At 36.7% G+C, this 23,845-nt stretch overlaps 1 protein-coding gene across 10 annotated transcripts in view; it reads right to left on the bottom strand.

The window, feature by feature from the left end:
- UBR3 (ubiquitin protein ligase E3 component n-recognin 3) overlaps positions 1-23,845 on the bottom strand; it is a 116,212-nt gene that overhangs the window by 87,334 nt on the left and 5,033 nt on the right. For 6 of the 10 annotated variants that reach the window (XR_012623787.1, XM_074829065.1, XM_074829066.1 and 3 more), the window contains exons 2-7: positions 14,394-14,533; positions 13,843-14,001; positions 12,140-12,283; positions 11,506-11,555; positions 6,847-6,913; positions 2,921-3,051 (exon numbers count right to left, since the gene is read on the bottom strand). Coding sequence is in view for 9 of the 10 variants with exons in the window: in XM_074829065.1 (XP_074685166.1) it covers positions 2,921-3,051; positions 6,847-6,913; positions 11,506-11,555; positions 12,140-12,283; positions 13,843-14,001; positions 14,394-14,533 (691 nt within the window). In the remaining variant the exon portion in view is untranslated. Of the gene's footprint in view, positions 1-2,920; positions 3,052-3,652; positions 3,781-4,533; positions 5,321-5,432; positions 5,540-6,846; positions 6,914-11,505; positions 11,556-12,139; positions 12,284-13,842; positions 14,002-14,393; positions 14,534-23,845 lie in introns of those variants that run through there. The other 4 variants (XM_074829069.1, XM_074829072.1, XM_074829073.1 and 1 more) reach the window with 4 other exon arrangements.

The raw sequence follows: 23,845 nt of genomic DNA, 5'->3' as shown, positions 1-23,845 counted from the left end.
GGAGCCTAACATCAACCTCATGTTTCAGTTAGAACTTGCATCCTCCATGTTTATCTTTTCAATGCAAAGAAAAAGATCATTCTGCCAGGTGAAAGCTGTGCTAAAATTAAGTTTCCAGTAGAAAAACTGTTCTACAGAATTTGTAGAACAGCATATACAGGGTTAGTGAAGTCCTACTGCTGTAATAACTGCCTCAACATTCACTACGAGAGGTGCCTGAGGAGGCACAGCATTTCTGGTAATTATGTTTGTTGATTCATTATCTCTATCAGATGCTTTTGCATTTCTCTACTTCCTGTATTCCAGATTTGAGCAAGGCTCTGCTCTTGGATGATTTACACTCTTCTATCAGCTTCCTCTTTATTGCCAACCCCTCCTCTGCCTTCTCCTTGGTCACAGGAATGTTAGTCCTATTTCTCTGGCCTTTTGTTTTTCCTCTTGCAGAAAAGTTGTCCACACCATAACACCTCTAATTTCTTCGAAGCTCTGGTAAATTTCTCTCCTGTTTTCTTCACCTGCAAGTCTTCCAAGCTTCAAATGTCATAGAGTGCTGGAAGGGATGCCTCAGGCACAAATCCTGTAAGGCAAAGACCACACTGTTTGTTGTACCATCTCTCTCATGTGCAAAAGTGGGGGGGGGTGGGGGGGGTGGGGAAAGAAAAGAAGGGCGATTTAACCCCTTTCAATAACTTTCTTCTATACTGGGAATCCTAAAACAGAAGTTTGCTTTCCTATTTAAAAATTAATCTGTGAAACAGAGATTGCTGGTTGCTGACTGCTGCATAGGGCATGGTGGATTCAGTCAGCTCTACCACACTTACACTGGAGGTCAGAGATTTCAACAGTTTCAGAGCATGCACAAATAGCCAGCTCTGTGCTCTGGCTAGCTCACTCAGAACACCAACCTATATCAGAATTCTGGTAATTTAATGAGCTAAATCAGCTCATGAAGAATCAGACAAATTGCACAACAGCAGAGATGGAAAAAATACAGACAGTACATGTGGTGTAGATGGGAGAAAATCTTTCAGCATAAAGATGAAAGATCACTTGGAACCATTTATATCCCTACAGGTGTTCCTAGTGTTTGAGAATACAATGTGATTAAACAGCAAACAAGCTTTTCCTTCATAAAAGCTAAATGGAAGCTTGAAAGAAAAAACATTCTTATAATTTATCCCAAAACAGTATGTTCTCTCTGTACACATGGAAAAGGCAGAGACACTCCCTGTAAATTAGCCACAATTGTCAGACATGTTAAAATCCATGCATCATGGACACAGTTTTACAACAAAGCACAGGTATCTTGGGAAAAAATAGTGCTACTGCCTCCCTAGTGTTACTGTGTGATACATTTCCTGCTCCAAGTTCCTTACGTCTGAAATATACCTTTTAGACAATCACAGCAATTAAATTAAATACAGATTCTAAAAGATTTCCAGTACTTAGGATTTGTGCTAGTAATAAAGTTTGTACATAGGAATCAACTGTTTAATCAAACACAATACGAAACTGGTAGAAAAAAAAGCAAAAAGGAACGTTTAAATAATCAGTTTGTCTGAACATACAGTATTGGTAGGTGGAAGATGGACTACTTCCAGATAATGGTGGCAGCCAGTAGGGAAACCAATTTACCATGGTCTCCATTCTGAGTACACAGTGAAGAAAGATTATGAACACAGGGAAGAAAGCTGCTGAAGACTGTGGCTTCTTGTCAAAGCAAAAAAGATTCCATGACCATTAAAAGCTGTTATTACATGGTATAGTAAAAAGGTAAACTTAGCAACACTTACCAGATTCCTCCATGTGCTGCTAGCAGTTGGGTGTTTTTACAGGCAGGAGTTTAGCTGGCAATGGATCAGGAGAACTGAATGTCCACATGGGTCTCTAAACATCAAGAAGAATTCAAGCTTCATGGCAAGGGATCATCAGTCAAGAAGTCTTCATTTCTCCTCATGTATTAGCTGAATCTGAGACCAAGACGAATCTATGCTGGTATCCCAAACCAAAACGCTGTCTTGATATGGACAGAGTGCTGCTGAGAGCCCGTATCTTCTCTTTTTCTTCCTTGCAAGTTATCTTCATATCCTTTGCTTTGATACAGCAGGGTTTTTAAGGGGGCACAAATACAGGGCTGTCCCGTTATAAACAGTCATTTTTTAAGAAATCTGCATGGCTGGACTTCAGGATTTCTTGATCTTTGCCTCCCAGAAGGGATTGAGAAGGTCCAAAATATTTGCATGGCTCAAAGGTATGACATGATCAGAGCAAAATGTTAAGCCTGATTGCTATGTATACTTGGTCTTGGAACATGTAGAGCAAACAACCAAACCTGGCTGCACACCAAGATTTAAAAGAGGAAGATGACATCCAGTCTCCATGACTCCAGGCCAGGAGACGCTTGGTATGGACAACTGCAAAACTCTGTAAGGAAGCAGCTGGAAGGCTGCCAAAATCACCTAGGGCATAGCTGCAGCAAGAACACTCATACTGTAATGGCCTGTATGGAGAAACCACTGCCTACTACAACAGTTGCAACAGAAATCAAGTCAGTGCAATTATTTACTAGTCATACCACACCACAGAATCATTTAGTGCTGATCCACATGTTTTAACTGATAAAAATCCAATTTACAAAGTAAAATAAACCAAACCAAAATTCAATACATGTAAATAAGCACTAACAGCCAAAAAGGAAAAAAGCAAACCATAAAATTAATACTGCTGCTCCAGAATTACCCATCTTGTTTTGTCCACATCTCTTCAAATACTTTAGACCTTCTAACCAAATACTCAAAACAAGGTAAAAGATCTTCTTATTATTCAAATATAAACATATGTGGTCTCATGCAAGGCATAATACACAGTAAGTATGTGAATAAGAAAAGACATTTAAGTTTGCATGAAGTAAGTCAAGTACCTTATAATCTTGATCTGGCAGCATGTTGAGTAAGAAAGTCACCATCTTCTGTGGAAATTCATATTTTATTGTCCAAAATAATAATTCTTCTAGAAAACATTTATGCTTCAAAACATCCATGATAGACTGATCTGCATAAAAGGTTGGAGGAGGGGATGTATCATGTAATAATTATTAAAAATAATGATAGTGCAGTTGCACTCATATAAAATTCAGTGACAAAAATTTAAGAACATCTTAGTGTGCTCTGTAAATAATATTTTTTTCAAAAACACTCAGAAACTGAACATGGCCAACGCTGCACAGTGCCAGAGCCTGTAACAGTAAAAAGGACCTCCCAGAGAAGCCAGTGACAGTTTTCAGGACAATTCTACTACAGAGAGTCCAATCTTCATTGATTGCATTGAATCGTATCGCCTTACTGTAATAGCTCCACTGATTGTAATGAGCCACAGCAATTTGCAAAATCTTTAAACAGCCACTTAATTGAAGGCAACTGTAAATGTAGACTGCTACTTAGCTGAATTTAAAATAGCAAAACAACAAAATATAATTTATGATTAAGTGACGAGTTCTATCACCTAAGAACACTTACATTCTGTTTGCAAAGTTCTAAACAAGCTAAATAAAAGCAATAATGTATCAATCATTCTTATTTTTAAAGCAATGTACGTAACTGATAGAAAAACAACAAAGTTTTTATATTAAAAACCCCAAACAAACAAAAATTACCATAATCAGATAATCAGGCACTAGGCTCCTGATGGTACCAGAAGAGACAGTCTCATCGTTCCCCATTCAACTCCCGGCCATTCACTCTGCCCCCTTACTCATGCTGACAGTACATTCCTGTGGGATACCTATGTAGGAATCAAGTCATCTTTCCATTCTGTCTGCTGTGTTTTCAAGCAGATCAGTTTCCTGACTGCAAATCTGCGTAAACTGACCTCTGCTAGAATGAAGTGTTCATGAAGGCTTGATAGAGCGTAAATCATATTAACCCAATTAAAAAAAAATTATCAGACTCTTTATCATCATTCTTCAAGAGGTTGATTATTTATGATTTAAAACTACAACAGGCATTGTTCACTCCCCTAACATATAAGGACTAAAGAAAATAATAATAATGCTTCTTTATACCTAGAAATCAACTAGGCCTGAGGATACACCTACACACACAAAATCCCACATTCCAATGGGACTGTATGAAGTGCTCCCATCAGCACAGATTCAAAAACAAGCTGAACATCATCTAGCCTTGAAGACTCTCCTCTCCACTGAAGTATGACAGCTTTAGGGACTATCCTAAGCAGGACAGCTGTTTATGCTTTTCCTAAGCAGGAATTACTTCCATTTTCCACCATTACCAAAGGTCAGAGTTCCCCAGCCAAGTGACCAATCAGCACAAAACATCTCAGGAATTGCAAAAGATAATGAGAAATAACAAATGATTTAAATTTTAGGGATCTCCTCAAGACTTTAGCAAGCCACGCAAAGACAAGAATGTTTTATTCAATATAATCTACAAGCATTGAAATAAAAAATTACCTTCACAGAGTCATGAAAGACATTTTAATATTAAAATATTTTGTAAAGCATTACACGTCACCTACTGCAGCAAACATATGATGATCATTTATGTTCTCTTCCTCGTCTCTTGTTAAGAAATTGTGCATGTGATTTTACTGCCAATGAAAGAGCTTGGTAGCCATGCAGACTGAAGTCCTCTGTCCACAGAACAGACAGCACAGGTTTAGGTACATGCCAAATGCCCCTGAGTGAGAACACTGGGCACGAAGACAAGTGACATAACACCTCGTCTGTCGCTGATGTGCAGCTTTCTCTGACATGTATCACAGTTGAGCAGTATGTATCAAATTCTTTATACAGCAGTTTCAGGCAGGGACAGGAGAATATATATCCACTTATACCTGCTACAGAATTTAAGTAGGCAGAATGCTCTTACCCAACTTGGAAAATTTGTCAAGAACACTGGGACTAATGTTCCCACTCTTGTGAAAAGCACATGATTTTAAATTTCTTTCAACAAATTAAAAAAAAGTATAGTGCCTGTGGGTTTAAAATTGTCTTAAACATCAGGTATTTCAGACAGGTGCAGGATGCAGGTTTAAAAACAGAGTCAAAATAAAAACTCTCTCATTACTCAGTCCCATACCTGTATCAATGAACCTCAGCACAAAACCTGTATTTTCTTTAAAGAAACCTTTTATTCTTTCCTAGTGCCACAAAAGACCGTTGTAAACATCTCTCTGGAATATGAGTCTTAGCATTCCAAGATATCCCCAGTATATAAATATGAAAACAGTACCCCTGAAGACCTAGGATGGGACAGGGAGTCTGCTTATAAGGAAAAGGTAAATCTGTTTTTATTCAATACTCAGTTTTCTAAAATTTTCTTTTCATACTCTTATTTTATACCCTATTGGACATAAAATATGAATACTGAAAACTTCAGAAAACTATTCAATATTTAATAAAAACAGATACTTACCCTTCCCCCATTGGCAGACTCCCTCCTCTGGGGCTGATATTAGGAGCTATCAACATCATGAGCACAGTCCATGTTGGGATGCCTCAGAGGGGGAAGACTACAACCCTGGGGGGAAATGAAATGTTGAATTAAAGTATCACTTCTCCTGAAATGTCACTGTTGATATTGGTTTTCAGATCTGGCAGCTTCTCAACCTGAGCTTTCTCCCTGCCTATTTCCCACAATCAGTTATTATGCATCAGAGAAGCAGCATTTTTTCTTGCATTACCTGACTCTAACTTATCTTTTAGACAAACTAAGAGCCTCTAAAATTCAAGAGAGCTTTCCTCGATAATCTGTAAATTTCCTGCATTCCTCTAAAACTACCACCTCTTCCACATTATTATTCTCTGCCACAACCCTTCACACACCATTTCTAAGACCACCTCTTAACACCATCACCAAAACATTTAGTTCTCTTCTTTTCCAGCTTCCCTGATCTTTTTTCTGCAATCTGAAACCACTAGAAACAATCAATCTTACTTTCCCATACTCCTCACAACACCTTTATACCATTTTACTGACTTCAAGAACACTTGCATTTCAAATTCAGGTTCCAAACATTCACTCCAAAGTCATTCCAGAAATTTTATTCCAACTTTCACCACAGTTTTTCACCCTTATGTTTTCTTCTCAGTGCTTGCAATTTCTTTGTGCTTCCTATGTCAGTTTCCTCATACTCATATTTAAAAAAATAACAAGTGTTCTTTAAATAATAATATTTAAACTCTTATTATTAAATAAACACTTTTTAGCACAAAAACATGTTACGGACAAGCTACCTTGTCTGTAGCCTATGTTCATTCTTGGATTAAAATCTGCACTGATCTCAATGTGAGTGCTGCTCATGTTGGACTAGAAATTGCACAGAGGACTAATTTCAATCTAGGAAAATAATGGAGTGGTTTCAAAGGAGACTTCATTAAAGTATCTTTTCTTAAACATTACTATAACAGTACAGAAAGACCAACCAGAACCAGCGAGAACCATTCTTGTCTATCTGAGAACACAATCATACTGTACAGAGGCATAATGAAAAAAAATTGTTAAGAACAAATACATAAAAAGCTTGTTTGCCAAGCTGTATTGCAACCTTGTCAGCCACACAGTGCAAATGAAATGAATTTTTAGAGGTCAACTTACGACATGAATGTGACAAAATGACTGGTCAGAAGCCCAGACAGTGGTACTCAACTCAAGGGAAATCAAAGTTGCCAATTACCACAATTTCACTCACTATCCTTTTTTAGACTTTGCTATGTTTAATACCTGTCACATGCAGCACTACAGTGCTTGGGAAGTGAATATCCCTAGATCATTTTTAAGATAGACATAAAGCAAATATGATAAACTGAGATCAGTACTTTATAAATACCTTTGGTGGTGCTGCTTAGTTTCACCCTCTTGCGCTTGCCCACACCTTGGCTACCATCCTGGTCCTCCTGGGGTAGGGGAAGAGTTTAAAAAATTCATAATCGTATACTTAGAATTTTATTGTCAAGAGACAGTATGCTCTCAAAATTCTGTTTTAACTATCAAGCTAAAACAGAAAAGCCCTGAATATACTCTCTTACCAGAAAAATACTTTTGTCATTTACAGGAACCATGGACTCCGTGCAACTCATTAGAAAAAAACAATTCTTTAAAATGCCTTTTTTTCCCCTACAGGCAACATTATCATCTGCAAGTTCAGACATTTTCATCTATTTAATTAATTTTGTAAGGTTACCTGCTTTGATTTCTGAAACTGATTGCTACAAAAATGTTTAACACTACAAAATTTCTAACTGTTGCACATCCAGGGTTTCACCTTATTCATCTGTAGGGTTTGGGGTTTTTTGTTTCCTAAAAAAATAAATATCAGCCAACGTATTGGCTATTAAAGTTGGCAACACAGACAATTAGCTATACATTTTCTAATTAATATAACATTTTGATCCAAGAGTAAGGTATTTTTGACACCTTTAAGAGACCAATTTAACTGCTGAATTCTAATTGCTTGTGCCTTACAGAATAATGGGAACACTTTACGCAGGCACTCTGCAAACAGAGCAGCAAAGGTTCCAAAATGCAATGCAAGTTAAAAACATCATCACCACCACTTTACAAAATCTAACACTAGGTCTTAAAAAAGAATGTGACATTACAGGACTATACTAAATGCTGCATGGATCTTTACTAACAATGGTAGTCCTAATGAAATAGTGAAAATAAAGAAAGAATCCTACTAGGTCTAAAAATAAGAGATAATTAATGCAGATATCTACTGTTAAAAATAAGTAACCAATATCCTTCTCTAAGCAAATGCCATATTTTACTTCCAAACTTCACTGGAATGATAAAGAACCTGGTACTCAAGACGTGACTATGCTTTTTGGAGAGAAAGATTATACATATTTTGTATTTAAGAACTGACTGAAGTATCATGTTAATGAAAGGTCTGAATTTTCCCATCCTTTCAGCACCTCCATCTGAAAATTCATTTTAAGATGGACATTTTAAGATTCGAACTCTTAAGAGTCTGTTGTCTTTGTGAACACATGCTACTTTTGTACTTCAATCAGGAGCCAGTCACTTCGCAGCATGTTGCCACTGCCCACTCCCCCATCAGAGGGGCCAAGTACCCTAAAGCACAACTCAGACCTGCTGAGATATTACTATGAACTGCAGGACTCTGCAATCTAAGTCTCCCGCCCTGAAGAAAAGGAATCTAAATTCCTGGAGCTAGCAAGCTGATAGATGGAGGTCTCAAGACCTCTTCAGTGGTCTCAGTTAATCCAGAGTTGCTAGAGGGGCCTTAATCAGAAAATAATGCATTTGGGTATACAGATCATGATTAACGTGTTGGATTCTAGCCTCCACCACCACTGCTCTGGCAAATAAAATGCACTTCCCCTTTCACAGTATAAGAAAAATCGAAACATGTAACAGTTTTCATTGCAACTTCTGAAGTGATTTCACTAAAAAGAAGAAAATTTATGAGTAACTTAATGAGAAATGTTTTCTCAAGAACCCTTTCTTTTTCTCAATAATGTTAGACAGTTGGTTTCCATTGCTGCAGTAAGGTAGGATTAAATCTTAATGTCAAGTGCGGGAGTTTTAACAGCTTTGAGATAGAGAGTGCTAGGTCTCATGGTGTCTCCCAAGCCCAGGGATAAAGAGTAAGAGAACGAATAAGCAAATATAGAACACCTTACATTAACCCACTGGATAATGCTGTGTAAATATACTGGATAACAGCAAAGAGCTACATAGATTTACTTTATGTAATAGAATATTCAGCAATATGCCTAAGGTGTGCCGCATCTGTTGTAATTTAGGCAATAAACTTTATGTAATATTAGATACTATACATAGATTTTTGTACAAACACATTAAACAGCAACTGGAGTCAATAACTATATAACTAAGGATTAAGGCATTGAGTGCTCATAAAAGTACAAGGGCAGCCAAACTGAGATATCCAATACAAAAAGGTTTATTTGTCAGCTTGGCAAAAGTGTTCATGGACCGGCTTTTATTTGATTCCTTGGAACATAAAAACTTCTTAAATAGGAGGACAGGTTTAGAGAAGGCCTTTTTTTCTCCTTTTGCACAAAGGAAAACATGTGAAAGAGAAGCTAATAAAGCGAACTAATGCTGAGTTCTCTCCAAAATACCACAGGACGGAACACAGACCATTTGAGAAGTAAAGCACAAGTGAGTCTGTACTGTTTCGGGGTGGAGAGGAACAAACCAAACCAAACCATGACCCGTATCTCAGGACACATGCATCCTTCAGATTCAGTTTTAGCTTAGAACCATTTTAGAACTATTGTAGAACTACTGTAGAAGTGAAACTAAATACTGAGCTATGCAAAACTTATCAAGCTATTTAGTTCCCTGTAGAAGCACTGCTCTAATTTGTAGCCTGTGTAAATTTTGTCATCTAGCCTTTCATCTGTGAAACAACGCTACCTTTAAGACTCACTTGGTAAGAAAGAACATTAATCTTTCGAGCTTCATCTTAAATACAAGAGGAAGAAAATCCAGTTAAAAATGTACTCTTGCCACATTTGTTAATTAGAACATAGTTTTACTCTGCTGTAAGAGAGTATTATAAGTCATAAAAAAAGCTGTAAATGCCCTTTGTAACTTACAGGGGAGGGCAGGGGAGAGGAAGAGAAGTCATAAACCAAGGTAACTTCTTCCCCATTCCACTAGGAAGCATTTCACTAGTAACACCGTTTTTGTAACAAGCATTCCAGCTTTCTACCTGCACAGTTCTGTTTTGGCTTTCGGATGAACGGACTGGACATTCTTTTCAGCAATTCATATTTGTCAAGCAGACCATGATTAAGAAAAAAATTATAAAATAAAAAATTAACTCTCTTTGTAGATGCCACTAACGGAGAGCTTTTTTGTTTAAAAAAAAAAAAATCAAGAAACTTTTGACATTATTTTTAATTGCATCCCACACTGTATCAGTGTGATTTTATTAAAGTTATGAAAGGAAAATTCAGAATTGAAAACATATACTAAAGAACATTTAAATTTTGAGTTCTTATTGTTTTATCTGCATGTTACTTCCTCATTCTTTTAAAAAAATGCTAAATACAGCTTTCAAAACAAGGTCTTGTGCTTTTTTAAAATGTATCTTAAAAATTGATCCCAGGTATGTGAGTATATGCAGAATTTCCGTTTAGAAAAATTCACATCTGTGGTAACATAATAAAATACCTACATCTATATTTATATCCTGGAGATCAGAAAGAAAAATCTCTCTAGAAAACAGGTATCTTTAACCGGCAAGCTATAATGCAGAATATGCTATAATGCAAGCTATAATTCCTCCCTTGTTTATAAACTATCTTTTCCTTGAAAAAAAACTATCTTTTTATGATAAAAAATTCCTTCTCCCTAAAATACATCTCTGTCTCTACCTCTATCTTGGACTTCTTTCCCAAAAGAAACGTCAGCGATATCCAATCTCTCTTTGGACTCTGAACAGCTTCAGTTTACTCCCCTCTCCTCATCACTTATAGGGGTAACAGAGAAAGAAGCATGCTGCGCCATCTTAAGTTTATTTGAAAACACTACTTGAGGTTATTAACATTAATTTGAATTGCCTCCTTTTTTCATGGGCCTTAAAAGTGATACTGTCAGCAGTCTTTTGCAGGGATTTTTTTTTCTGTTTGTTTGTCAAGCGATGGTGAAAAAACAACAAGCAATACTTCGAAAAATGCCAAAGTATAAATAGCACTGCTGAAAGCCTAATAGATGTTGTTACTCATGACAGAGGCAAACATGTCATACTACTGTTTTAGACATACACGAACAATTGTTTTTACTTCAATACTTGTTTACATAGAATTCAATGTAAGCAAAAATCCTACAAAAAATTATATTTTGTTTAAAGTTTTTTATACTACCCTACCAGAACAGCTGCTAAAGCTTACTAGTTGAAATTAGGTGCTAAATAGTGGGGGGGGGGGGGGGGGGGGGGGGGGAGATAAATTGATAAAGTAACTCCACCAGAATTAGAATTTAACTTTCCTCATGAAATTCAACTTTCTTATTACAGCTCAATATAAAAGGAGATTCCCTCCTTTTTACTCCCACTCAATGTGTTTGGTCAAGTCTACACATGGGAATTTATCTACAAAGAAATTCTCACTGCTGCTATCACCAGTTCAGCTGGATTCTCAAGTGCAAAAGAAATGCTAACACCATTCACAGCATCACATGCTTTAATTTTGTTTTAATCAAGCTCAATTTACTTGATAGTGACTTTTGAACTACCTACACAAGTTTCTTCTACATTACATACATAAATTAAACTGAAATAGTATTAGCAAAAATAAGGATTTTTCAAGAGGTCCTTCATAAATCAAAGGAATGAGATCTATTCCTTTATATCTCCATTATTTCTAATTATTAAAATGGAGAGAATATGTGATAGATGGAAGAGTTAAGTTTGTGGGATTTGGCTGCAAGCATTCTCTCCATTTAATATTCAGTTGCAGTTCATTATAATCTTTAAAAACAGTCTCACCTCATCTGAAGAATCCCCTTGTCCTGATGTTGCCGTAGCACCTGCTAAACCTTTTGAAATAAAAAAATTCAGAGATTCCTTTCATAAGTCTTATACTGAAAAGAGAGTATTTTTATGATATTTAATGAGCCAGTATGAAATGAAACACTACAGTAACTTTCTTTGAAAGATACACAGCAGTGGACTGAGAAGTTGGAGTAAGATTTCCAAACAATAGAAAATTAGGGATTTGCAAGTACGTTCCATTGCAGAACTTCAACATACTGAGTTAACAGAGACGTGTTCTTTCAGAAATTGCAAAAACACTTTGACGGCCTTCAGTGATCAAAAAAAAATCCACAGCACTTTTGTAAGAATAGGTGGCTTAACTTTAGTTGCAGTGACAAAATTCCACTACGAGCAATTTCATCTTGCCTACTCAAATTCCACTAACGTTATGACTGGAAAGTGATGTTTAGTATATTAGCAACAAAAAGTTAATATGTTTAGCTTTGTTGATAGAATTAAAATAGTTCTGTAATTTGATGGTGCACTAAATAACAGGTAATTTCTTAAGTTTCATTAAGATTTGTTTTTTTAAAAAAGAACAGTTTATATAAAAAACAGCAATAATCAAGTCTTCCCTCGAACAAACCTTGAACTGCTAATGTGCTAGTTCCAGCTCCTTGTTCCTGCATACCACATGCAAGTTTATCCTCAGGAAATGCCAGTCCAGAGCCTTTCAAAGCAATGAGGTACTTTTCATGACTTTTCTTTGCACATGCATTCTCTCCAACACCTTAAACACATACGTAAAACAGCATTAAAGTACAACAGCTACACAGTTTATACCTGATATTCTATACAAGCAATCTAAAACATGTTTTAATAAGCTGTATAATTAGGAGACGTAGAAGCTAAAAAGTTTTTCCAACTGATGAATTGAAATCCAAAACAGCAGAAACCTCCATTTTCCCCTCGAACACAATGTTTTCTTCTAAAGGATGTACTTCATTTCTATTTTACCAGCACTGCCACCATTAACACTACAGCAAGAAAAGGATTTGTTTTGATATTTCCAAATTTTGACAGCTGAAAGATATGATCATTTCAACTATTTGATGAAGCAAAGTCACACCGCATGCTTGGGATATAAAATTTTCACAAAGAAATGGACTAAAAAAACCCAAAACATTTGTTATATAAGGAAAAACCAAACATTAAGAGGAGCAAATTGTGTCAAGTGTTTAAGGAAGAGAAAACATGAAAAATATGACAGCATCTTTTTAGCTGTGCACCTTTTGCATTCAAAGTCAGAAGGGCAGGTTTTGCTCTAAAATCCCTTTCTTTGCTTTCCCTACCCAGAAACTGTACCTACTGAGACACATATATTCTCCCTTTCAAGAGTCCAGATAAGAATGTCTTACTTCCCATTCCCTCTACACTTCTGTATCTCAGGAAATCCATCACATATAGGAAAAGAGAAGTCATTACATTTCTCCCATTCAAATATTATTAAACAAGAGAGAAAGAGAGGAAGGAAACAGAATAAAGACAACTGTCCCTGAGGCAGCTTTCCTAAGTGTTTCTCCTTTCAAATAAAGATTTGGAAATTGCCTGTTCAACTAGCTGCTGCCCAATCCAGTTATGGCAACTAAAATCTACAGTAATTACTATTTGTTCCATATCTATGCAAAGGAGGTATGCAAGGGACTCAAAAAAGACACCTTGTAATCACAAGGAAATGAGATGGAGTTAATTTATACTAGGTGGTTTTGGGTTAATAGTGTCTGCCCAACATTTGCAGATTCATTGTGACTTGGTGCAGGATGGATTAAATAATTGCGGGTGTTTGGGGGGGGGGGGGGGGGGGCATGTTTTTAAGAAAAAAATGAAAAAACGCTTTGCACAGAAGTGCAGGACTATTAACTATTAATTTGTCATTCAGGTCTCCTCCAGTAACCTCTGTGAGAGCAGATCCCAAAATAAGTTAGATATATTCTACTTTGAATAAGCTTGATATGCCTTATTTGGAAGAACTAAGCTGTCGTGTTCACTTCACTTTAAAGAGAATGGATTTATTATAAAAACTCTTTGGAAACGATGTATTTTTATGCAGTTATCTGGAACACAGAAGATAAGAGGTTTGGTCTTACAGGTCTTAATAACAAATGTTTCTGGTCACTCCTGAAGCCCACCCCACTTCTATCAACAACAAAATATCCTTAAAAACATGCATTTGTCTGGGCTTTGAGAGGTCAAATAAACACATGCAGAGACTGAGGTCATAAACAAAACTTATGCCCTTAAATTCTTCATAATTTGAAAGTTTAATTATTAGAAATAACACAAACATACCAGAGCTAAGATCTTTGTAGAACTGTTGGCTAGTCAAAACCTGGGTAAGAACTGATCGCATTGCTCCTCCCATTTTGGTCAAGTCTTCTAGAAAGGAAACATGAGGCTCCAAAACCTGGAGGATTTTATGAAGGTCCTTCTCTGATGGCAGATCAAGAGCTGAAAACCACATAACAAGAACTTTTGGTGTAAATGTAATGTAATTTGGCCAAGACCTTCACAAGGCAGAACAATTATGACTACCACAAAATAATTTAATTTATATATTCACAATGCTCTAAAATTCACATGTAGAAGTTTCAAATTAATCCTGATTTAGTTTTCTGGAAGAGCTCAACACAGTGCTAGGTAACCTTTAAACCATATTTAAGAAGCTCTTCAGCAGAGAACAAAATCATATCAGCTAGCCAGACAGTAAGTTGGTTAGGAAAAGATGCACAAAATTCAATATGAACTATAGATAGCATTCACATACTGTATCTCCACAAACTGCAAAGCAATAGATAGCAGCATGGTAAGATATGCTAGATACATGCAAATTTAAAACATACCAGGCTCATTATACCCCTCTCTTAAGTGCTGAATAAGACTAAAGATGAACTGTGGAAGAACTAATTCTGACATCATCAACAAGTCTTTTGGGACACATGGAACATTTGAATTTGACTTAATCCGGTGTCTTTTACAAAACCTATAAAACAGAAGAGAAAAATGTTAGCCAATATATACTAAGAAAATATACTTCATATACTAAGAAAAACATTACTTTTGCCATTTTTCAGGGAGTATATACTTTTACATTAAAGGTGGTACAGAAATGGTATTCTGAAATTCCGACTATTATACTCAAAGCCATTTTGTTTCCAAGTTCAGCAAATTATAAAGTTGCCATTTTTTTTCCCTTCTCAAAGTTCACATATCCCAGTTTCTTCCCATACATGTTGGAAGCATCTTCCATTGAACAATCAGAAGAACATTGAATTCTTCTTTATCAAGACATACTTCCCAATTGCTAAACAGCCTAACTGAAAATATCTAACTAAAACAGTTCCTCTCTTTTCTGTGAAATAGTCAGAGGCTGGCCTGATTCTTCAAGTCCTCATTCAGATAATGACTTTTTAAATGTCTTTTGACATTAATAAAAACAACTTCCAAAAGCGTAAGAGTTTGCATGATCAGTATTTATTTCAAATGTATAGCAACAAGATTTACTTGTCAAAGGATGATAGAAACACCCTGCAAAAATTGTGCAAGTTGTTTAATTTAAAAAGAAAAGAAAAAATTTGTTCTTTGGAGAATTCCTGTATGGTAGTAGTTGAGGCTTGGCTAATGCACAATGACATGAGGTTGAGCCAAACCCCATTAGAGCAGACAGAATGATTTCCCACTGACTTAACATGAGCCTGACTCGAGAACCACCGAATACTTTTCTGCTCCCAATCTATTTTTAGAAAGGACATTTACCAACATCAAAGAGTTATTTACCCATGTCACAAAAGAAGCCAACAAGGAATAAAGAGCCTACAAACACATCATACAAGAGCAAACTTCACTGGAAAGATTCACTACATTTTACCAGTAATTTTTCAACATAAAGATTCAGAAATGGATTCAGCTTTGAATATGAAAATTCTAAATTTATTCATGTCTTCACTACATTTGCTATGCCATATTTTCCAGAAGAAGCCTGCTACTTTCTACAACATAAGCCTTTCTTCTTTGAGGACCATTAAAGTAATACCTTCAAGAGAAGAAGGAAATAAAAGAAAGCCACAAAAAAAGAAGTATCCAAATAGGGGGGGGGGGGGGGGGGGGGAGGGGGAAGAAAGACAGAGGATAGAAGTCCAGCAATTAAGATGGCATCTTCACAAGACTAAAGACTAAGAGATTCTCCTTTGATCTTACACATTAGATATGACACTTTTTATTAAGAAAGGGTAAACAAGGACAGTAACAGCCAGATGATTTGCAGTTTGTATATACAGCCTATCTATCCCTGGGGAGGGAAAAAGTGCCTGACAGAAAGTGCTCAGTGATGACTGACAACTTTCTGTTAACTCATGCACAAACATATGGTCTTCACTCTTGTTGTTCACTTTTGCAAATGACATTCACAAAAGTTATGAAAAGTCATTAACCTTTTAACTTTTGTCATTCACCTTTGTCTCATCCACATACAGAAACCTAAATTGCCATAAATCACAAATCTGGTTTGATCTATGCTGCCATATGGTACTTCATTTATTATCTTAAAAGGTATTTGGTTTCTCTTTCACCACTACACTTATAAGAAGAGATCACAAGTAAATAAAGAAAGTCACACAAAGAGAGAATTACTATGCAGTATGTTTTAAAATCTTTTACTGGTCCCCTCTGTGTATTTTACATTCAGCCAAAGACATTTCCACTGGTTATGATCACAAGCTAAGGGACCACGGTAGCAAAACTCACACATAAAGCAATTTTGAATCCCAGCTTCTGCTAAGTCTTCCCTTCACAGAAATTAAAAAGCTCTGCTCCCCAAGAAACCTATGCCAGCATACCACTTGTGAATCAGCCTATGGATTAATTATCCCAAATTTATTGTATCCTGTAGCTGAAGGTTATGAGTCATGCCTTCTCTTGAGATTCCCAGGAAAGCACTATTAACTTACAAAGCAACCTATTATTACGATATTAATACAGGTTCCAAAAAATAAAGGAAGAACTCAAATTCAATCCACTGTAAGGAAACATCCTTTCATGGTCACATGCAAAAGTTACAGCAGTTCCAAACAGGGAACAATTTCTAGATACGAGGCCCTAAACCTTAAAGTAAGAATGCCAATATAATTTTATGAGATGAGCCATATTCTTTATTTATGGTTCAAAGGCTGTGGTATTAAAGCATTGTCTGAAATCAATATACTAGTGTAGCTGTTCTTAACTAACAGCTAGAAATGGTTAAGGATCCCAGAATATGTCCTTACTGACATGACTTGCCGCTGGACAAGCCATTGGCCATACTGAATTTCAAGGGCAAGAATTAATCTAAGCCACAATGATCCAGAAAGCCAATGCTTAGATTTTATTATTTACAAATTGGGCTGAATAAATCTTACTGAGCCCAAGTTTACCATATTCACCAATGAGACTCATGCTGAATTATGGAAGAACAGTCCTGCCACCGTACGGTACCACCACAATCCTGAAATACCAATACTCTGTTCTACTCAAGGTTCTGTTGCCTTTACAGAGTGCTATGCAACTCTTTGTACAAATATTGACCAAAAGACCAGACAGTGACTTGGAAGATCTTCAGAGTTAAAACAACAGCTGTTTTAACTAAAGAAGGGACAGAAGCCCAAGCTGTGCCAAGGAAGAAACAAGCTGAAACTTCCTACACAGGCAGAGAGAGACACCTGTGACAAACTTCTCCAATGGGCTACATGTCACTGGACAGACAGCAGATAAAGCTATTCCATAATCAGTTCCTTACACTTTTAAGAGATTCCTTACCACAGCATCAGTTAAAGAATTGTCTGTCTACATAAATGTACATTTCAAAATGCTTCCGAGACTACCAAAATAGGGATTTAATGGGCAACAAAAAGGAGCATTTTCAAAATCTCTCCTGGTAACATCGAGTCTTGGAAATTCACCACTTGAAGCAGGCAGAAGTCTCTAACAGGGGGTAATGAAAGGTGGAAGATAAGAAATAATTTTTTCTGAAGAAGCTCAAAAATAAAAATAACTGTGGAGAGGAAGACCGACTAGATAACTGACAGCTCACCTTGATCTAAGTTTTTTTTCCCTTATTTCAATAGTGCAAAATACTTTCTCCAACAAGCCTGTAGTTCCTATTTAATCTTTAGTACTTCTTATTTCTTGTGCTATACAGTCTTCCTTGTAAATATTTTTATTATTATACTACAGTGAGCTTTCAGAATCAGAGTATTTCAGTGAGAGTGACAATTCATTAGTCAGAGATATTCAAGCCCTATCTCACTGAAGGTCTAACATGGAAGTACTAAAAGTACAGGTCTACAGGGAGACAAAAATCATCACCTTTTCTCCTTGTTCTTTTCTCTGATTCAAAAGTATGTTCTGGTTTTTGTTTTCTATGCAGTTTCGCACCTTTGAAATTACTTTTTCACAAAAAGACAAGGCTAATTTTAGCAAAAGGAGAGAATAACACAGTGACTTGCAATTAAATAAAAAAAAGAGCTTTAACAAGCCATCTTGTCCACATGACTTCAAATATAATTCCTAAGATTTCTTATGCTGCATTAATAGAATTTGTAAGATGTAGAAGAACATTGTTGACATCTACATGAGTAAGGAATGCCATGCATTATTAACATTAGAGCATTAACATCTGAGCAACCTTCACTTTAGACTTTCCAGATTTGTTCCATTCTCTCCTACTATTTCCATCTTTAATAATTCTACCAGGAATTTAGAAAATGTATTTCAGAAGTGCCTTCAGGTAAAATAACTTCTTTCCTTTAGGCTACAGTTTCACAACTTCTTAAGTTGAACTAGGTCAGTCCTGCCACAGTTCTGTCTTCACCCTTCTCGACTGGTACTCAATTGATCTTGTGTTAAACCAGTTCAGAAGCTAAGCTAGCAGAATTTATTTACTTAAAAAAACATTAGAAAATTGTCATTGGGCCAACTTAAATCCACCAACACTCACAGACTTGCCTCCTTTGAAATCACACTGAAATCCTCGAATCATCCTGCCATCATCCCCTTCCTTGTTCACCTGACAGGAAGCAAAACACAGAGAACAAAAAACCAAAAACCCAACAATGCAGGAGGGTGCTGTCCTAGCTAACCAGCACATCAGGTAGATGCAAAGTTCACTGTGAAGCCAACTCCTCCCCTTCAAAGGAGATTTTTTAAACTTCCCCAGTTATTACAGCAGCTGATAAATGCCTTCAGTACCAGCCAGACTACACCTTTACAGCTTTTGAACATTTGCTCAGCCCGCCTTTCGCTACACCTAGCAGCGTCTCAAGTTTCAGTTGCATTCCAGAAACTTGTCATAAGTTCACGCATACAGAGGGACTATTTTTACCCTCACTTTTCTCTATTTTGTCTCCTGCCTCCCCATGTTTAGAAGTCATTTGTTTCAAACTGGATCATAAAGCTGTCAAAAGAAGGCATCCCATTTTCACAAGTCTTACAGTACTACAGCCCTAAGAGTATCTGATCCTGACAGAAGCTTTGAGGGATAAGAAGCTGGGGCCCAAGTGACAGGACCCAAATGAAAACTGCTGGAAATCAATTCCTAAGCAAAGAAAGTAAACCTTTATTTGACTCTTCAATTCAGTAAGTCGTATCTAAACTGAGCTTTTATTTAAGACATTACGTACACTTCATACTGTATACCACATGACTGACAATATCATATAACATTTGATAAAGCATTCAAACAAAATTAGTAAGTTTTATAAGAATTGAACACACAATTTAAAGAGAGTATGCATGTTGTCCCCACTGTAAAACTAACATGCAAATACTTTTCTTATATACACTGAATCTACAAAATAGATGCAAGACACACAATATTTTGTGTGCTACAATTGTCTCTCAGAGTTCCTGTGAACATACTGGTAAAGAGTGTTTACATGTTTTTTCCTGCGTTTCAAGTTCACATTAAAACAAATCTTAATTCAGAACAAAATATAAGTTGCATAACGAGGATTAGAAAATTCTCTTGATGAAAAAGGTCTTTGATATATTGTAGCCTTGTTTTATGTAAATCCACCGTCCCTAACCAACAACAAACACAATGGTAACTGTGAAGAAATGCAGAGAAACAAACTAACTGTTCCTCTGAAAATTAAGTTTTGCGTGTTTCCCACCCACACCCTAGTAATTAAATTTCAATAGTTAAAATCATTTCACCTGCAAAACAGGCTTTCAGAAGTGAATCAATGTGGTACTGACTTCCTGGTCTGAGGAATGACAGCTCTTCTGCTCTTTAAGAAAGCTGCAAGCTACAGAAGAGTTGAGAGACAAAACTGAGTACTTGCATTTCTGCTATTAAGGACTGCGACAAGAAGCAAAGCCAACTGGAAAGATGTCAGGCTAACCCTTCTAACCAGGAAAGCTCGAAAGTAGAGACACTAGAGTCAATAGTGGAGGACAATGAAACACAGCAGAAGAATTAATGGCCTCTCAAGAAAAAAAAAAACACATTTAAAGGACATCTTTCATGGCTCCAAGCCTTCATGACAAAGCTGTTTGGCCAGGCTAGAAGGATAGAAATCACAGATTAGACTCTTAGAAGTTATTCCAATCCTTGCAGAACAGCAGGAAGAGAGGCAGTGAGTCACCAGACGCTCTCTTGGTGCTCAGTGCTATATTGAGCACCCTTTAGCCACGCAAGCTGTCCAGTTCAAAGAAAAAGCAGACAAACAAGCTCTGCAGAAAAGCGTTTCTATTATTCTCTGTTAGTCCTCAGATGTAAACATCTTGTACACTAATGAAACTGACTGTAGTTTTATCTACTGTACAAGTACCCACTATCAATCAGGAACAGTAGATTTGGCAGTTTCAACTGCAAGACCTTAGAAATACAGTGAGAATGAGAAGGAATGGACTTCTGAGTAGAGCTGATGCTGACCCTATGTTTGAATGGACCCACAATATTGTTGAATTTGAGCATTTTGATAGACAACAGAGAAATTCAAGAGTAACACAATCTTCTGTTGCAAAAATACTCTCTTTATAAAAAGGGTGGATGCACTGTAATTCCATCTAAGCACAGCTTGCATTTACCTAGTCTGATCGAAAAGCCTCAATTTACACACCGTTTAAAATGTGTTTGTACAATAACAGACACACGGCTAGCTAACTTACAAATATAATACCCATTCTCTTTGTGCAGCTTTTTCAGATATCACAGTGATTGCAAAGTGAAGCCCTTAGAAGTTAAAAGGGCCTCAGTTATGGCATTAATGGCAATATTAAGATTATTAAAATTATCTTAATTTATCCATTTGCATGTATGAATACAGTCTCTAACCATTCTGTCCAACGGGAACTACAGCCTTTTCAGTTGAGAAAAGGAACAGTACTTCTTAAATTAGCAGTTAATTTAGTATTTCACTGTACTGAAGAAGGCATTGACAAGAATCCTCTTTAAATCCAACTCTAAATAGCAATCTTCATGAAGGCTAACACTTAAAAAGCCCACAAGAAAAATATTTACATTCAATATTCTTTTGCAGTATGGAGTCTAAAGGTATCATCTATTTTTTTCAAATACAGACCTAGAGAGAAATTAAGCTACAATGTGTATTCTAGCTCTGAATGCTTAATTTCATAATTTTTAGGATCCGATTTTTCAGAGTTCTTAGCCTTACATAGCATTCACAAAGCAGAATTCCCAGGTGACTTCAAAAGTATGTCTGAGAGACAAGCAGATCAGCAAACAGAATATCTGGTCCCAGCTCATCAGAGCCATCTTTGCTTGGTCCTCACTCTTTCCAAACCATTATTTCACATACAGTCTCCCTGCCCAGTTGCTTTCAGAGTCCCATCAATTATCTACCTTAAAGCACATGGACAGTATATCTTCTAATTAAAGAACAAAAATCAAGTTTCCAAAACAGAGTTAAAAATATTTTTCTGGCTAAAAAAATTTTCCCAAGAAAATTTAAACAGGCCAAACATACAATGCATGTAATATTTTGGCCCAAATACTTCATCTGACAAAGTTCTAAGTGACTGCACAGTGCTAGACAAATGTAAAAACAACCCTCATTTCTTCAAGATTTGAGTAAGATGTATGGATTTTAATAAAAGCTATCAACTTAAGCTGAAGATATCACTTTGGTCAGGCCTCCTACAGACAAGGTGCAGATATATGTAATTTCCAGTTTTCTTGGAAAGTTTTTCATGCCACGTGTTTCATGCCAGAGCTATTATCACTGCAGGCACTGTGCAGAAACAGAGAGATACATCCTGATGAAGGCAACAGAGTTCATTATATAGTCCTTGTTATTGTAATACTCACCTATCTCTATTACTTCGATGTAAAGAAAAACCATATTATTTTCAAAGTTTACAACGAGAACCCTGTATAAAGGAAGGCACCTAGGATACTATAATTTAAAATCACCCACAGTTGTCAGATACCATTCCAGGATTTTTTTAAAATATAAAATTCCTGATATTCTGCAAGCTAAAAGGAAGAACAGCCTGAACTCTGAATCAACCTATAGTAATTGTCATTAAGAAAGATCCAAGAGACAAAGTTCTTTAGGAATGTGTTCCCCAAACATACATCCAAAATCATGTTTATTCTGTTGCCAACAGATCCATTGACAGCTCCATGTAGGTCAGATGCGTACCAGATAAATAACACTCCACCCTGACATAGCAAACTTAGAATCCTGGGACATCTGATAGTTTCACAAAAGGGATAAAAGAAGCTTTAGAAGTTGATGGGATCAAAGCAAAGGAACTGAAAATCAACGCTGGTTAGCCCAAATCTAAACAAGACTGTTTCCAGAGACCTCCAAAACACCAGTTCTTCTTAAATTGAATATATACCAAAGTATATTACAAAGTGATAGTCAAGTCATATCATAAATAAGCCAAGACAAGACATACAGCAGTAATATCTTGTGAGCTCAATTTTCAGAGTACTGTTCTGTCCATCAAACCAGATCGGACCTATCAGCAAAAGCTTTGGGGTAGAACCATCACTTATTTTAAGTTTGTTCAGTGACTAATACAGCAAGAGTTCAGGCATCTAAATGTTTAAAGTTATGTATACTGATACGCTCAAGTATCTTACTGATGCCTTTGAAACAACTGCACATTATTCCTGAGGCATGTATAAAGTACATGGCATCTAGTCAGGCCACAGCTCTAAAAGCAGTAATACAAAATTATCACTTGGCTGTTAACCATTTGGAAAACATCACAGCAACTAATTTAGAGGCTGATGTAGTCCTAATTATAGACATTCTTAAGAGAATCAAGACAGGCAGGTTTGTGAGCTCACTGTATGTCATAATGGACTTCATCAACACAGTGATCTGAAATCTTTTCTGCTTTCCATGGGTGAGACCTAATATAAAGCTCTGCAAAAACTACTGAATGTTACTGTGCAGCGATACAAAATATTAAGCCTTACTGGGGGAGACAAGGAGGAGGGCAGAGGGAATCAATTATTTATAAATGCATGGTAACTGTGGCTCCTTGAAATGTTGTGGTCAGTGTGAATCCCAGTATGAACTCCTGCACCTTGTATGCGGAAGATCAGATAGCGGAGTTTTTGTTCTGAAGAGTCACACCCACCAGAAGTAGATGGTCATGGGTTTATTCAGACTCTCATGTCAGGCTAACAGGCAGTACAGCTCAGAATTCTCCTCAGTCCCTTCAGCCAGAAGTCCTTGCTAGCCCAAAGGACTTCAAAAGCAGAGAAGCTGTATGGAGTTGATAGAGATCCTACAGAACGCCATTTGTACCAACTCAATAATCCTCAACGCTAGGGTGTTTTTACACAGTTTCATAATGCTCAGAGGCTAAACTCCTTAACAATGTGTAAGGTCTCGTGCTGTTGATAAAGCATCTGTTTCAGCAACTTCTTGAAGAAAGGTCCAGAAGACCACCCTTCCCTCCTTGCAGCTGCATTACCAAACCTAGCCTAGGTCCTGGAGAACTGAAACCTTCTTGTCTACTGCTAAAGAACACAATTGATAGAGTCACAGTGGAAGGGACAACCTTGAAGCAGCAACATGCTATATGTATGTTAAACACATGAGATTCACTGTTGCAAGACACTCCATAAAATAACTACATAATCTACTTAACGCCAGTAACATAGTTATTAGCTGTATGTCCCAGAACCCAGCCACAGGCAGATCTGACTTTTCTGATCTTAAGTGGATCACAGTTACTACAACCCAAGATGATACAAGAGACCTTGCCTGATGAACATGCACAGAAAACATCCAAAGCTAACTATTAATAATAGGTTTCTCAACAGTAAGCTTGT

The sequence above is a fragment of the Strix aluco genome, chromosome 6 (assembly GCF_031877795.1).
Source record: "Strix aluco isolate bStrAlu1 chromosome 6, bStrAlu1.hap1, whole genome shotgun sequence".
Taxonomy (NCBI): domain Eukaryota; kingdom Metazoa; phylum Chordata; class Aves; order Strigiformes; family Strigidae; genus Strix; species Strix aluco.
Note: the sequence above shows the minus strand (reverse complement) of the source record. Positions and strands in the feature narration are given on the sequence as shown.